This window comes from Heterocephalus glaber, unplaced genomic scaffold (assembly GCF_053883595.1).
Source record: "Heterocephalus glaber isolate CG9 unplaced genomic scaffold, H.glaber_assembly_v1.0 deba00001457, whole genome shotgun sequence".
Taxonomy (NCBI): Eukaryota; Metazoa; Chordata; class Mammalia; order Rodentia; family Bathyergidae; genus Heterocephalus; species Heterocephalus glaber.
The window spans coordinates 41,268,907-41,282,745 of NW_028258305.1; the positions used below are offsets into that span (position 1 = coordinate 41,268,907).

Sequence of the window (13,839 nt, forward strand, 5' to 3'; positions counted from 1 at the left end):
TCCCTGTACCTTCTTTCTGCCCTCCTCCTGCTCCATCCTCCCTCCCACCTCCCACATCTAGTGCCAGAGCTTCCATGCCTCGCCGCCACGTTGGCTCCGTCCACAGGGGAGAGTGGAAATACATGAATCCTGAAACAGGAGATGGGTTTAAAAGGAAAAAAAAGCTACTATTATGGCCAGGCCTTAAGACAGAAAATGTTAAAAAGAACCTTTAGGCATGGAGAAGGCTAATCTCCAGCTGATAAATCTGTGGTATATGCCAAACCATGCCTGACTTCCCAGTCCTGAGTTACGGAAAGTGTTTTTTGAAGGGTGAGGGGTTAGTTGTGGGATAAAAAATAATAGGATTTTTTTTAAACCTTTGACCCAAAAAGGTTCATGAAAGTTAAAACTACTGTGCAAAAAAATATTCCAGGACTTTAGTGTCTATTTAATCTCTTCATAGCAAACTTCTCAGAGCTGAGCTAATTACCCCTATTTCCTTTTTAGCTCCCTGAAGAAATGGTGATTATTAAACCTTTTTGAAGCTTGGACGCTAAGCTTTCACTTCATTCCCTTTGACACTTCAAATTCCAAATAGAAATGTTTGATTTCATAGTTCAAGTGTTACTTCAATGAGTAAAAGATTTGGGTTCCCGTTCCTGTGATTTCCTGGCAATGTTCTCATTGGCAAAAGGGTTTCTGTTTTCTGAACATCATTGCTTCTACTGTGTGGATTTTTCTTGGTCTTCAGCATATTTATAAGACCTTGACGGACAAAGTGGGTGATAATTTTAGCGATGATTCATTTTTAAAATGAGAGAAAATAATTCTCTGGAGTGAAATCATATTTAAAGTTGCATCAAAGCTCAGCAATTCAAATTACCAAATCTCCAGCAGGAGAAGCATAAAGAGTGGCTTTTTCAATTTCCTTAGAGGAAGGCTCTGCATAAGCACTAATTCCAAGGGCTGAGTGTGTAGCTCAGTGGTAGAGCACCTCCCCAGCATGAGGAGGGCCCTGAGAACTCATAGGACCCTGAGTTCAATCCCCAGTACCAACCACACACACACACACACACACACACACACACACAGTAAATGCTAACAACAGCTGAGGAAAGGCTTTTGGTTAAAATACAAGCTCAAGAGAGCATTATGAAGTAATTCTCAGCATCATATTCCACCCTACCTATTTGAGGGACCCACCACTGACTGAAGGTGGAGTCTATTGAGAAGCCACTTATAACAATGGCACAAGTTGCATAGAGCTTTCCAGCATTTGGGATGCTTTTAATACAGGTGAGTTCATTTAACCCTCACACAGCCTTGTAGATAGCTGAAGTGTCCAGTTGTAGCTGCGAAGATGGTGGCTCGTTGGGCCCACAAGGCCCCCTGCACTCACTGGCAGATCTGGAACTCAGCGTCAAGTTCAGCATCCCCAAGTCTGTACCTCTTTCTGTTTTACCTTGGGCAAAACACCCATGAGAGAACTAACACCTCCAAATCCAGAGCAGGAACTAAGAGCTTAAAGTGAAGGTTCAGGAAAAGTAGTAGTTACATTATACAAACCTCTCTCTCTCTCTCTCTCTCTGTTTCTCTTTCTATACATTTATGTGTATGTCTATATAGATCTTTATACGCGTACATTTTTAACTATACATATCTATCTATATGTGTGTGCATATAGAGTTTTGCGTTTTTTGTTTTCTGCTTAAACTCTATAAGGCAGCCCTCATTCACAGTAAGTTGCACAAAGGCCAGAGTTGTTTCTTCGGCCCTGTGCCTGATCCCAGCAGTTTCCCCCTGAGTATTTACTGAATGAGTGGACAACTGAAAAGTGGCTTCCTAGGACCCACGCAGTAGAAGACACACAACATCCAAACTCCAGGCCGGACAAGGTGGCCCAGTGGGCACCTAAGCCTCCCTGACCACGCAAAGGAATGAAACAAAAGGGGAGGAGGCAGGAATGAGGAAAGAGAGCCAAAGTCCAGAAACACAAGTATGTGCCAGAGGCCTGCAGGCCTACGTGAGAAATACTAGAGCAGGAGAGTACGTGCCAGCCAAAGAAGACAGAAAAAGCTTAATTTCTGGGCATGGGAAGCTTGTGGGGTGAGATTGGCAGCCTCCCCATAGCAGAGCCATGGGTGCTGGGAAAAAACTCAGAGTCCTGGAATTGCCTAGAGCAGGGGTCCCAGCCCCGGGTGGGGATTCCTGTCAGAAACTGGGCTGCACAGCAGAAGGAGATCCAGTGAGCAGCAAGGGAGCAAAGGGTCACCTGTATTCACAGCCACTCCCCCTGGCTGGCACCACAGCCTGAGCTCCGCCTCTGGTCAGACCAGCTGCAGGTTAGATTCCCACAGCAGCTGGAACCCTACTGTGATTTTACATTTGAGGGATTTGCAATTTTGCATGCTCCTTTGAATCATCCAAAACCACACTCCCACTGCTGTCCATGGACAAACTGTCTTCCACAGAACCAGTCCCCGGTGCTAAAAAGGTCAGGGACCACTGGCCTAAAAGTTAAAAAAACCCTGATGTTCATCCCCATTCTCCAACAGTGCGTCAGCACCACCTGCCCTGGGTGTTCTAGCAAACAGTGGCTTAGAGGCCAGCTGGCCATGCCCCTCCACAAAAGGTCACCCAGATCGGAGGCAGTGGTCAGCATGGAGCGCAGGGTGTGACTAAGTCTGGGCTGGCTCGAGGCCCGTGCGGCTGCTGTCAGGCTCCCTTCCCTCTCCTGCCCGCAGGTCAGCATCACGGTGATAGAGGCGCGGCAGCTGGTGGGCTTGAACATGGACCCTGTGGTGTGTGTGGAAGTGGGCGATGACAAGAAGTACACCTCCATGAAGGAGTCCACGAACTGCCCCTACTATAATGAGGTCAGTGGCCCCAGGACAAGAGGGGAAAGGGCCCACTGAATGTGGCAGAGGCTGGGCCCCAGCCCCACCCTGTGCAGCACCACAACCGCTGGCCCCGTCTAGATCCCAGGCTGGCCTGCTCTGGCCAGGGCCCACCCGCTGAAATGAGCATAGCCTGGTTCTCCCGTCCAGCTCGTAGCAGTGGTCGTGAATGGATCCAGCGTCCCCCTGGCCAGAGCCCTGGGCCGGGCACCACATTCCAGCCCAGCCTGTGTGGCACTGGCCCATTAACAAGCCCTTCCCATGTGCCAGACACTCTTTCAAATGCACTAGGTACATCAGCAGCCACTGTTGACCCCATGTCACACCCGGGAAGCTGAGATTCCTGCAGGGGGGCCTTGCTGGTTGAGTCTGGGCGCTCACCCTCTGCCCGCTGCCCTCATGGTCAGATAAACTGCTTGGGGCTTCCTCCCAAAGCCCTGGACTTGAGTGTGAGAGATGCACCTGCTACCCACTCCTGTTCTCTCCAGATGTTTGAGGCCACATGGGGGGTGGGGGACCTCGGAGACCCCCTGTCCTCCAGCTTGCAGAGGAGGAGACGGAGGCCTCCCTGTGGGAAGGGTCTTCCTGCCCCCACAGATGCCATCTGGGTGCAGCCTCCAGCCCCACATCCTGGCTGCTGCCTCAAGCCCCCTGGGCTCCCACTGCAATCAGCTGTGGTGCGGGATGCCCAGGCCTCCCCTGTAGCTCCACACATATCAGCCTAGTGCACAAGCTGGGGACCCTGGGGCTCCCTTTCCTGGAGTGGACATCTCATCTGTTTCCCCAGTGGCTCCAGGCAGGGAGGGGTTCCAGGCTGGCTCATGAGGCGTCTGTGTCCTGAGGTATAGGGGAGGCCGAGGGTGCCCTTGGGCCACTGTGAGCATCGTCCAGCTGTGCAGCAGCAGGAAGGACAAAGCCTGGCCAGACCCTCCTGTGCAGCCAACCGCAGAGACCCCACTGCCCGGCTGGTTTCCTGCCAGCCCCAGGCAGCACATTGCTGGCCAGGACCCATCAACCCTGTGTGGAGTCAGGGCATTCAGATGGACGCATCCTGGACTGGAAAAGCCTCTGGCCTAAATAAGGATCACCTTTCCCTGATGGGTATGGAGACAGAGCCCATGGCCCTGTTTGGCTACTTGATAGTGGTAAAGCCACGTTTGAGGGCTCACCTTGCACCAGGCCCACGCACCTCATGTTTTATTCAAACCCATTCATTCAATTGTTTTTTCCTTCCAAGGTGCAGAGCTGCTTCCCAGCTTTGCAGCTCCCCCAGAAAACTCCTACTCATCCTGCAGTACCCAGTTCAAATGTCCTTGCCACTGAGCAGCCTTCCTTGCCCCCTCTAGATCAGAAGTTAGCACTCCCTCGCTCTGTGGTAGTAACATCCCTGAATTACAATTGGTCCTTCGTGTTTCGGTCCCCTGGTGACTGGTAGCTCTGGTTTTCTACAGCTCTGGGGCCCAGCTCAGAGCCACTCTGCTGGGTACATTCTCACCACATGGAGAGAACAGCCTTTGCCGAGCATGGGCCCAGGTGGGCAGTGTTCAGACTGCAGAGATGGACAGTTTCCGCCCTCATGTATCACTTCCTAGCTACTTCCCAGAAACCATTTTTCAAGCTCCACATCTGTATCCTCCCTGGCCGTTCATTCACCTCCTCTTTGGACCATTTCACATTCACTCCCAACACTTTTGTGTCCTTTTCATAAGCCCAAGTAACACCGATTTTGTTTCTGTCCATTTCCTTCAAACTCAGATTTCTCAAACTCACCACCCCGGCTGCTTTGGCCTGGATAATTCTCTGTGGCAGGATTGCTCTGTGTGTTGCAGGGTGCTGAGCAACGCCCATGGCTTCTACTCCCAAGATGCCAATAGCGTCTCCCCCAATGCCCCTGCTGTAGAAAACAAAAGCATTCCCAGGTGTCCCAGGTAGACTCCCGCAGTGAGACCACCACTCAGAGCTGTCTTGCTGTGATTCCTTCCAGCCCCGTGGCTGGATTGGCTTTCCTTCTTCCTCTCTTCCTCTTCAATGAGAGATCCCCTCATGGTCACGGGTGTGTACTGCTTTTGGTGAATTCTCTGAGCTGGCAGGAACCTTCCTTTGGATCCACTAAGTCAGCACAGGCAAGTGGGAACAATCAGCAGGATGCTGAGAGTTCCAAAAGCCAATGGTGTTCAGGAAATACGAGGAATCAGAGCGCGTGGGATTCTGGCCCTGGACTAGCTAGCTCATTCCGATGGGGCGGAACCAGCTGCAGCTTCCTGGTCTGACGCCCTGCTGCTGGCTCTGAGCCTGGCTGTGTGGAAGGAGGCTTGTGGCTTGTGCCCTCGCAGAGCAACCTGCTGATCGTGAACCAAGCCAAGACTCCTCCACTGTGTGCACCTGGCCCTGCCTGGCCACCTTGGGAGCCCTGTCCCTCCTGCCCCTCCCCTTTGCCTTCTCTTCCAAGAATCCGGCATTGCACCCTTCACCAGCACCCAACTTTGTCTTTGTCTTTCTTCTGGCTCCTTCTCCTTTGTCTGCAGCGCCCCAACTACAGCATGCTTGGCTGAAGCAACCATGAAAACCCACAGGTGCTCAAGGCAGGAACAGGAAGTCAGTCACCCATCGGCCAGTCCGGGTCCTTCCCCACTCCACGGGCCTCTCTGGGGCCACCTTTTCTCTCCCCTGTTCCCAGTAGCCTTGAGTGGTTTCCACTCCCGCCCTCCCAGTCACATGTCACCCCTGAAATCATTTCTGCCCCACGGCATCACTGGAAGCACCCTGCACCGGGTCCCTTGGCAGCTCAGTTCCTCTGCCCCATTGCCTGCCAGCTTCCCAGGGAGCTCTCAGCCCCTTGGCTTCCCTGTCTCCCATTCTTTCCCCTCCGCCTCCTTGCCTGGCATCCCTTCCTCTGCCCTGTCCTGGGCCTGCTTCCCCTCCAGGGCTCTCCTCCCGCATCTCCTCCATCCCAGGGCTTTGGCCCCATGCTGATGATCCCCAAATCTAAACCTTCATCCACCTCTCCAGAGCTGAGACCCCCACTCCAGCCAGCACCCCCTAGACCTGTTGCTGCCATGCAGAGCCATGTACGGGGACACTTGGGCAGAGTGAGTGCCTGACCAGAGTTGTCATTTTGACTTCCCAACCACACCTTCCAGCCCTCTGGAGTGGTTCAGCATCCCCAAGATCATCATCCCCGTGGGTCAGGGACAAGCTGAGCTCAGGAAAGGAAGCCACAGACCCTGAAGCATCAGCTAGGAGTGGCTGGCTCCAAAGCTAGCACTTTGACCCGCAGTGCTCAAGGGTGAGGCTCTCACAGCCAGAATACGTGCTCTTGGGATGTTACCCTAGGCACTTGGGCAAGCTTTCTCTCCTTTCCCTGCCCACGAGTTCACCAAAGCAGTGGTCCCTCTGCTCACTATCCACATCCTTAAACTCAGTCCCTGCACCAGGCCAGGACACAGGGTCAGGGATGGCAGGTGTCCATGGGCAGCTCACAGCGTGAGAGGACAGTTCACACCTCAGCATTTTACATTCGCAGCCAAGTAAGTGCTTCATACCTGGTAGCTGGTCCTTCCTAAGACTTGCCCAGTTTACCTTTTAACCTCTCTGAAGTTGGGACACATCTTCCAACCACACTGTGGCTGAAGGGCACTGTCTATGTGGCCCTCCATCCACAGTACTTTCTATGTGGTGACCTATGTTATGGTACCTCATTGGTCTCATAGCAAGAGCTGAGCCAGATGTCAATACCCCCATCTTACAGCTCAAGAAACTGGGGTTCTAAGAATGTGTCACTGACGGCTACAGCACCAGAAAGGGGCAGAACAGGACCCGAGCCCAGGTTCCCTGGCTTCCCAGCCATGGGGCCTTCTGAGCATGGCACATCAGTGTAGACCGTTCCAGCTACTGGCCATGGATGGCCCAGTCTCCACCTGGGTTGCTCAGAACTGGATGGGTCCCCCTGTTGCTCACCTGAACCTTAGGACTCAGGGGCAGTGTCAGGGGTGCAGACAGGCACTGCCAGGAGGAAGGGGCCCCCCAGTGACAGCAGCCTGGGTCCTTCCCCCTCCAGTACTTCGTCTTCGACTTCCACGTCTCTCCTGACGTCATGTTCGACAAAATCATCAAGATCTCGGTGAGTGCAGGGCAGCCCTGGCAGGCAGGGCCACTAACTTAAGCTGTCCCTCCCTACAAGCTTGTGTGGTGCCCCCCCACTGGCCAGCTGGGTGAATCATGAAAAGGCAGCCCTATCCTGGTCACCCAGGAGCGCAAAGGGATGCACAGGCTGGATTCTAGCCCTTTAACCCAGTGCCTCTGTATAGTGTACACCTACTCACCCATGCATGGCAGCCAGCAAAAAACAAGCGTGACCAAGAGAGGCGGATCCTCAGCCTCCGTGAAGCCACCCCTACCCTGCCAAACACCCTTCTGCTTCACCATGAAGCTTGGGTCCCCAGAAAGACCAAGGTGGTGCTGCCATCAGTGGGTTCCCAGCCATGGAAGGCCTCACCCATGCCTGGGCTGACTGGTGGCTGCTGGTTCTGCCCGGAAGGTGATTCACTCCAAGAACCTGCTGCGCAGCGGCACCCTGGTGGGGTCCTTCAAAATGGATGTGGGGACCGTGTACTCCCAGCCCGGTGAGTAACCCTGCACAGCCCAAGCAGCCATGGTGCATGAGGCTCAGGAAGTGGGGTGCCCACGGTCCTTCCCACTGTGGCAGTGCCTGGCTCAGCCTGGCGAGGACACAGGCACCGTCTGATGACTTTTGGCACTCAGCCATCTGGCATGCGGAGAAGCAGTGCTCAGTCTGGACCCAGGCGCAGGAGCAGTGTGTGCCCATCTGGCAGGAGTCGCTCCTTGCAGGGCAGTAACTCCCTGCAGAGGTGGGGCGGGGGGCTCTACGCAGAAAGACTGCTCGCTGTTCGAGGCAGACTACTGTGTCACCCACGGCGTGTCCTATGGGTACTGTGACAAGGCTGCCCTCAGCCTGGGCTGCCACCCACTGAGCAGAAAGGACCCCTGCCCTACTCCTAGGGCCCCCCTTGTCCCCCTTTTCAGTTGAGGGGCTGAGTCCAGAGGTGCAGAGAGGCAGGGGGCATCAGGCTATGTGCTTCAGTGCTCCACCAAGTGACACTGCCCAATCCAAATGTGGGGGTGACAGTCAATGGCACCTTTGATGTAGCAATATCTGAGGGACACTAGGCTCTAAAAATGCTTTTTGTAAGGGACCCAGGCCACTGGAGGAGCAGCCATGTGAGACCGTGGCTGATTTGCCCAGTCTGTGGGTACCCATGAGTCAACACCATGTGAAGTTGAGTGCAATCCTCAAGACCATACACATAGAAACCCAAAATCTTAGACCACGTAAGCTGCATGAGGCCTTAAAAACAGCTGTCCAAGCTCTACTAAGATGGAGTGGCCCAGGGTGATGAAGGGATTTGTCCATAGCCTGGGCATAGAACCTGGGTCCCCGGATACCCGGCCAGTGCCTTTTCCACTGCCCCACATGGATCAGGGGCCTCAGGGGAGGGCAGCCCTACTGACCGTCCAGTGCTGTTGGGAGCAAAGAAAGTCAGTCTGCTGCTCTGCCTGCTCCCTGCCCCCACTGGCACGCACAGCTGTAGGCCACTGGTTCTGAAAATCCCTGGCATCCCTAAGGGTGACCCCCTCTCAGACCCAGCAAGGCTCCTGGTGCCGTCTTCAGGCCTAGGTCTGGAGGACACTGTGCAGAGCTCAGTGTGCATCTCTGGGCTTCTGGGTGGTCGTGTCCTGGTCAGGAAAGTGCTTCCTGTGGAGCAGCAGCCAGTACCAGGCCCTGGACAAACAAGCTGTCACAGCGAGTCTAGCCCTCCCAATCCCGCACAGGCATCACTATTCCCATTTCACACTAAGGAACCCGAGGCTCACAATGCTCACACAGCTGGTCTGGAGCTGCAGTCCAGGTCTGGAGTAAGTGGCAGAGCCCAACTCTGTGTGGGCCCTGTCCAGGCCCTCCGCTGGGGTAACACACACCCAGAAGGGCAGCTCCTCCTGCCAAATCTGCCCATGAGCCTGGTGCTCTCCCAGGGAGTCACAGAGTCCCTCCCTTCAGGGGAGGGACCAGTGTCTTCACTCTGCCCATCTGCAGCTTGGCCTGGCATTGTTTGTTTGGTACTGGGGATTGAACTCTGGTCCTTGCACTTGCACAGCAGGTGGTGAAACCACTGAGCTAAATCCCTGGCCCAGGCCTGGCCTTCTTGATGAGCCCTTGGTTCCTAAGCAGCCCAGGGAGGTGTTGGGCAGATGCTCCGGGGGTCACAGGACTCCTGGGTACTGCTGGGAAGCACTGGGTGGTGTCAGGACCTGGTGGAACTGGAAGAGCTTCCCAGGGGAGCGGGAAACTGCTGCTCTCTGCTGAGGGAGGATGAGCTCGCCAGGTCACAGAGGAGGCCTGGGCAGCTTCCCCACCCAGCCAGCCCCACCTGGCAGGTGTCAGCAGCAGGCTGGAGGCAGAGTGGAAGGCACAGAGCTGGGGCCTTATGCACCTCACATCCCCCGCCTGAGCGCACGCAGTGGCGGGCCAGGAAGAGGCTTGGAGGTCATCAGTCCGTTATTACCTGACACAGGGACCCCACCGCAGCGCTGCTGGTAGTCACCCAGCGCCTCTGCTTAGACTGCCCAGCAGTGGATGCTCCCCACCTCTACTCTAGATGTCTGCACTTGGTCTATGTCAGAGCGAAGTCTGTCACCCATAACCTTCACCTGTGTTTACAGGTCTGCCTTTCAGGATGAAAAAAAAAAATCTCTTTTCAAATAACTTTTAAGTTTGAAGACAAATTTCATGTCAGTCCTGATCTTATGCAAAACTTTCCCAATTCATCTACACATCAGCCCATCCACCCCTCTGTCCACATGTCGGTGGATCCCGCTGTCCATGTATCCATCCACCTTCTACGCCTCTGTCCACTCAGAAAGCCAGGGAGCCCCGCCCTGCCCTGGGTCCCTCTCCCCCGGCCCAAGCCATTTAGCTGCCTGTTCATCTCCGTCCCACACATGTCTGCACGGGCAAGGCCCCAGCTGGGGATCTAGGACATGGCCCCTTCTCCTGCACCCCACACCCAACACCCACAGAAAACTGCAGGAAGAAGGTTCACGGGCAGAGCTCTTCCTCTGCTTCCCTCCACCTGCACACTAGATGTAGAAGCGACTCAGCCTGTCCTTTCCTCCAGCGACACAGGCTCCTGGGGACACTGGGCTGAGACTGCCAGTTCGGATTTTAGGAAGCCATCAGTTGAGACACAGAGATAAACCATACAAAGGTGATCACAGTGAGATCGAAGCAGGGTACATAGGTCCCCGAGAGCGCCAAAGAGGCCAGGCGCATGTCTTCTGAGAAAGTCAGGGAAGAGGACAGCCTTGGTCACAGCGAGCAGAAGTTTGCAGCTGGACAAGGAGGGGAGAGCAGGCAGGGCCCTTCCAGGCTCACAGGGCGGCAGATGCAGCCTGCAGGTGGTCAGTGGCGGGCTCAGAGGCGGGTGAGCACTCTGCCCTCCTCTCTCTCCCTGGTCGGATGCAGGCAGAGCTGTGGCCCAGGTCTCAGGGATCTGACAGCCTGGACTGCAGGGGCCAAGAAGGTGCTCGGCCCATGCCTGTGACAGCAGCCTGTGTCCTGCTCCCCTTCTTACTGAGGGCCCTCGGGGGAAGAGGTCAACATTGCCCACTCCCCAGGGCCTGGGCACAGGGTCCAACGGTCACCACCAGCAGCCCCTAGGCCTGTGAGCCCAGCCAGCCTGCAGCCTGCCCTGGAGGCAAGGACCGCAGGGCTGGGGACACTGGGTGCAGCACCCCCTCATGCCACAGAGCACCAGTTCCATCACAAGTGGGCCATCCTGTCCGACCCCGACGACATCTCCGCCGGGCTGAAAGGCTACGTGAAGTGTGACATCGCCGTGGTGGCCAAGGGAGACAACATCAAGACACCGCACAAGGCCAACGAGACAGATGAAGAGGACATTGAGGGGTGAGGCCCCATCTTACCCCAGCCCTGGAGCCCTGCAGGCCCACAGAACCCGCTGTCCTGGGCAGGGCGGTGCCAGGGGTTGCTGGAGGATGGTTAAAAGCGACAGAGCTGTCAGGTGTGGTGGCGCATGCCTGTGATCCCAGCTACTTGGGAGGCTGAGGCAGAATGATCTCCAGTGCAAGGCCCGAGAAACCTAGAGATTCAATCTCAAAATTCAAAGGGCTTGGGATGTAGCTCAGTAGTAGAGCACTTGTCTAGCATGTTGTGACATCCTAGATTCCATCCCCAGTATCACAAAAAAATTTAAAATAAATAAATAAACATATATAGATAGATAGATAGATTGGTATTACACTACACAAAGTATTCATATATTATAACCTATTTGAGCCTGTGCACTGTTTCCTTGGAAGCTGGATAGTACGATTTCCCACCTTAACAGTGCAGAACCCAAAGCGCAGGTAGATGGAGATTTTCCGGGCACCCGCAGTGAGCAGGCACCTTCAGCTCCAGGGTCTTTAATCCCAGTCTGGGCCATCTCAGGCTTCTGTCACAGACCGTGCCAGGCACGCCCCAGGCAATGCAGATGCTAGGGTCCAACTCGAGGGCCCGGACCTGGCCAGACGGCCCTGCCTGGATGTGCCCGCAGGAACTTGCTGCTCCCTGACGGGGTACCCGCGGAACGCCAGTGGGCCCGCTTCTACGTGAAAATTTATCGCGCGGAGGGGCTGCCCAGGATGAACACAAGCCTCATGGCCAACGTGAAGAAGGCTTTCATCGGCGAAAATAAGGACCTCGTTGACCCCTACGTGCAAGTCTTCTTTGCGGGCCAGAAGGTACAAGGGTGTAAGATGCAGGAGGCTGAGCCGGTAGTGACAGGGGTGCGAACCTGGGGCAAATAGGAAGCAAAATGGGAGGCTTCCGGCTGAGGCTGGGAGGGTAAGACCAGGCTGGGAATCATCTCAGCCACCAACAGGGCTAGGAGAATCCTCCCTGCAGGCCTCGTGAGCTGAGCAGAGTTGGGGGGGGGGGGGATGGAGACAACTCTGCGCATGCGCATGGACCCTGACTCTGGCCGACTCCGGCAGGGCAAGACTTCGGTGCAGAAAAACAGCTACGAGCCCCTCTGGAATGAGCAGGTTGTCTTCACAGACCTGTTCCCGCCGCTCTGCAAACGCATGAAGGTGCAGATCCGGGACTGTGACAAGGTCAATGACGTGGCCATCGGCACTCACTTCATCGATCTGCGCAAGATTTCCAATGATGGAGACAAAGGTCAGCAGAAGGATCTCGGAGGCTGGGCGGCGGGGATGGGGAGGAGGAGTAACGGCCACCCTCGAAACACACCACCACCACCAGCATCCCAGACCTCAGCCGGACAGGGCCTTGTCTGCCCCCCCCCCCCCCCGCAGAGAAAGGGGACTCGGAGCATGTCGGAGCATGAAAGAGCAGCTTTCATGGTCAGAGAGGCGCAGACCCTCAGGGATTTGACAGCTGTGTGTCCTTTGTACCTGTTTTCCTGCCTGTAAAATGAAAATAAGAACCACTATATAATACCTGCAACACTGGTACACACATAAGCACAGTACATCTGCTCTAAGTATGTAGTTACTGTATCTGCAACAGTACCTTGTAATGGCAGGGATGCCTGCCTGGGTGCCTAGGCACCGTGCTGGGCATAGGACCCAGAGTGAGAGAAGAGCCATCAGCTCAGCACGCAGGAGGTGGAAGCCAGGAAGCCCACAGCCGAACGAGCCTAGCTGTGGCTGGGTTCCCCCTCCCTCTCCCATTTCGCAGGCTTCCTGCCCACGCTGGGCCCGGCCTGGGTGAACATGTACGGCTCCACACGCAACTACACACTGCTGGATGAGCACCAGGACCTGAATGAGGGCCTGGGGGAGGGGGTGTCCTTCCGCGCCCGCCTCATGCTGGGCCTGGCGGTGGAGATCCTGGACACCTCCAACCCTGAGCTCACCAGCTCCACAGAGGTGCAGGTGGAGCAGGCCACCCCTGTCTCAGAGGTGAGGCATGTGCCACATGGCAGCCCAAGTCTCAGATGTCCACTGCTGCCCGGTCCGCCTCAGGGGGTCGGGCCCCAGCATGAAGCCTCCCCCAGGGAGCAGAGGCACTCATTTGGCCCCTCAGCAGGGCCTCTCCCCTTGTCCTCTGCCTGCCTGTGCTCTTCCCTGAGACTCCATGATAGCTGCCCACTCCCAAGATGGCGCCTCACCCGGCCCCTCTTCCCAGCCATGGTTGTCCCTGTGGGTACAGAGCCAGCCCTTCTTTCCAAGGACAATCAGGCTGAGGGCTTCAGGGTCTAGGCTGCCTAGCTCTGAAGCTCGGTAGGGTGCCCCCACTCAGCCCAAGAGGCAGCCTGTGAGACGTTATAAGGAGGCCTGGCCCAGGCGCACTGCCCCGCTGAAGCTTAAGCATGGCTTGAACCACCTCTCCACAGAGCTGCACAGGGAGAGTGGAAGAATTCTTTCTATTTGGAGCCTTTCTGGAAGCCTCAATGATCGACCGGAAGAATGGAGACAAACCAATTACCTTTGAGGTGACCATAGGTGAGCGCTGGGCTCACAAAGGGAGGGTAGCCAGGCCTTGGGAATGCTGCTGGTGGCTGTTCAACCTGCACCCCTGCCTCTGGGGACTGGACAGTGCTGACCTTCCTTACCCTGAGCGTCCCCATGCATATATGCAGCACCTTTGTGTCCGCACGAACATGTACTTACTCTCAGCGAGACCAACCTTCGCCCCACCAGAGGGCTGGGCTGTGTTTGGGACATGGGGAGAGAAGAAGAGACTTAGGGGGGCTGGAGAGGAGACAGAGGGAACCCAGCCTTCGTCCTGGGCTGGGCCTTCTGCTCAGAGATCTGACAGGGGTGGGGCACACGGGAACAGGAACCTTTCTCTGGCTGGGGCTCTGTCCTGTCTTCCCCATGCCCGGCTTTGCCTCTTCCTCACCAACACCTGGAT

The 13,839-nt window shown here is 55.6% G+C and overlaps 1 protein-coding gene across 10 annotated transcripts in view; it reads left to right on the forward strand.

The window, feature by feature from the left end:
- Otof (otoferlin) overlaps positions 1–13,839 on the forward strand; it is a 90,646-nt gene that overhangs the window by 60,559 nt on the left and 16,248 nt on the right. For all 10 annotated transcript variants that reach the window (XM_087216573.1, XM_087216575.1, XM_087216576.1 and 7 more), the window contains 8 exons: positions 2,727–2,858; positions 6,937–6,999; positions 7,417–7,501; positions 10,704–10,863; positions 11,513–11,699; positions 11,952–12,138; positions 12,661–12,884; positions 13,319–13,427. In XM_087216573.1, coding sequence (XP_087072699.1) covers positions 2,727–2,858; positions 6,937–6,999; positions 7,417–7,501; positions 10,704–10,863; positions 11,513–11,699; positions 11,952–12,138; positions 12,661–12,884; positions 13,319–13,427 — 1,147 coding nt within the window. The remainder of the gene's footprint in view (positions 1–2,726; positions 2,859–6,936; positions 7,000–7,416; positions 7,502–10,703; positions 10,864–11,512; positions 11,700–11,951; positions 12,139–12,660; positions 12,885–13,318; positions 13,428–13,839) is intronic.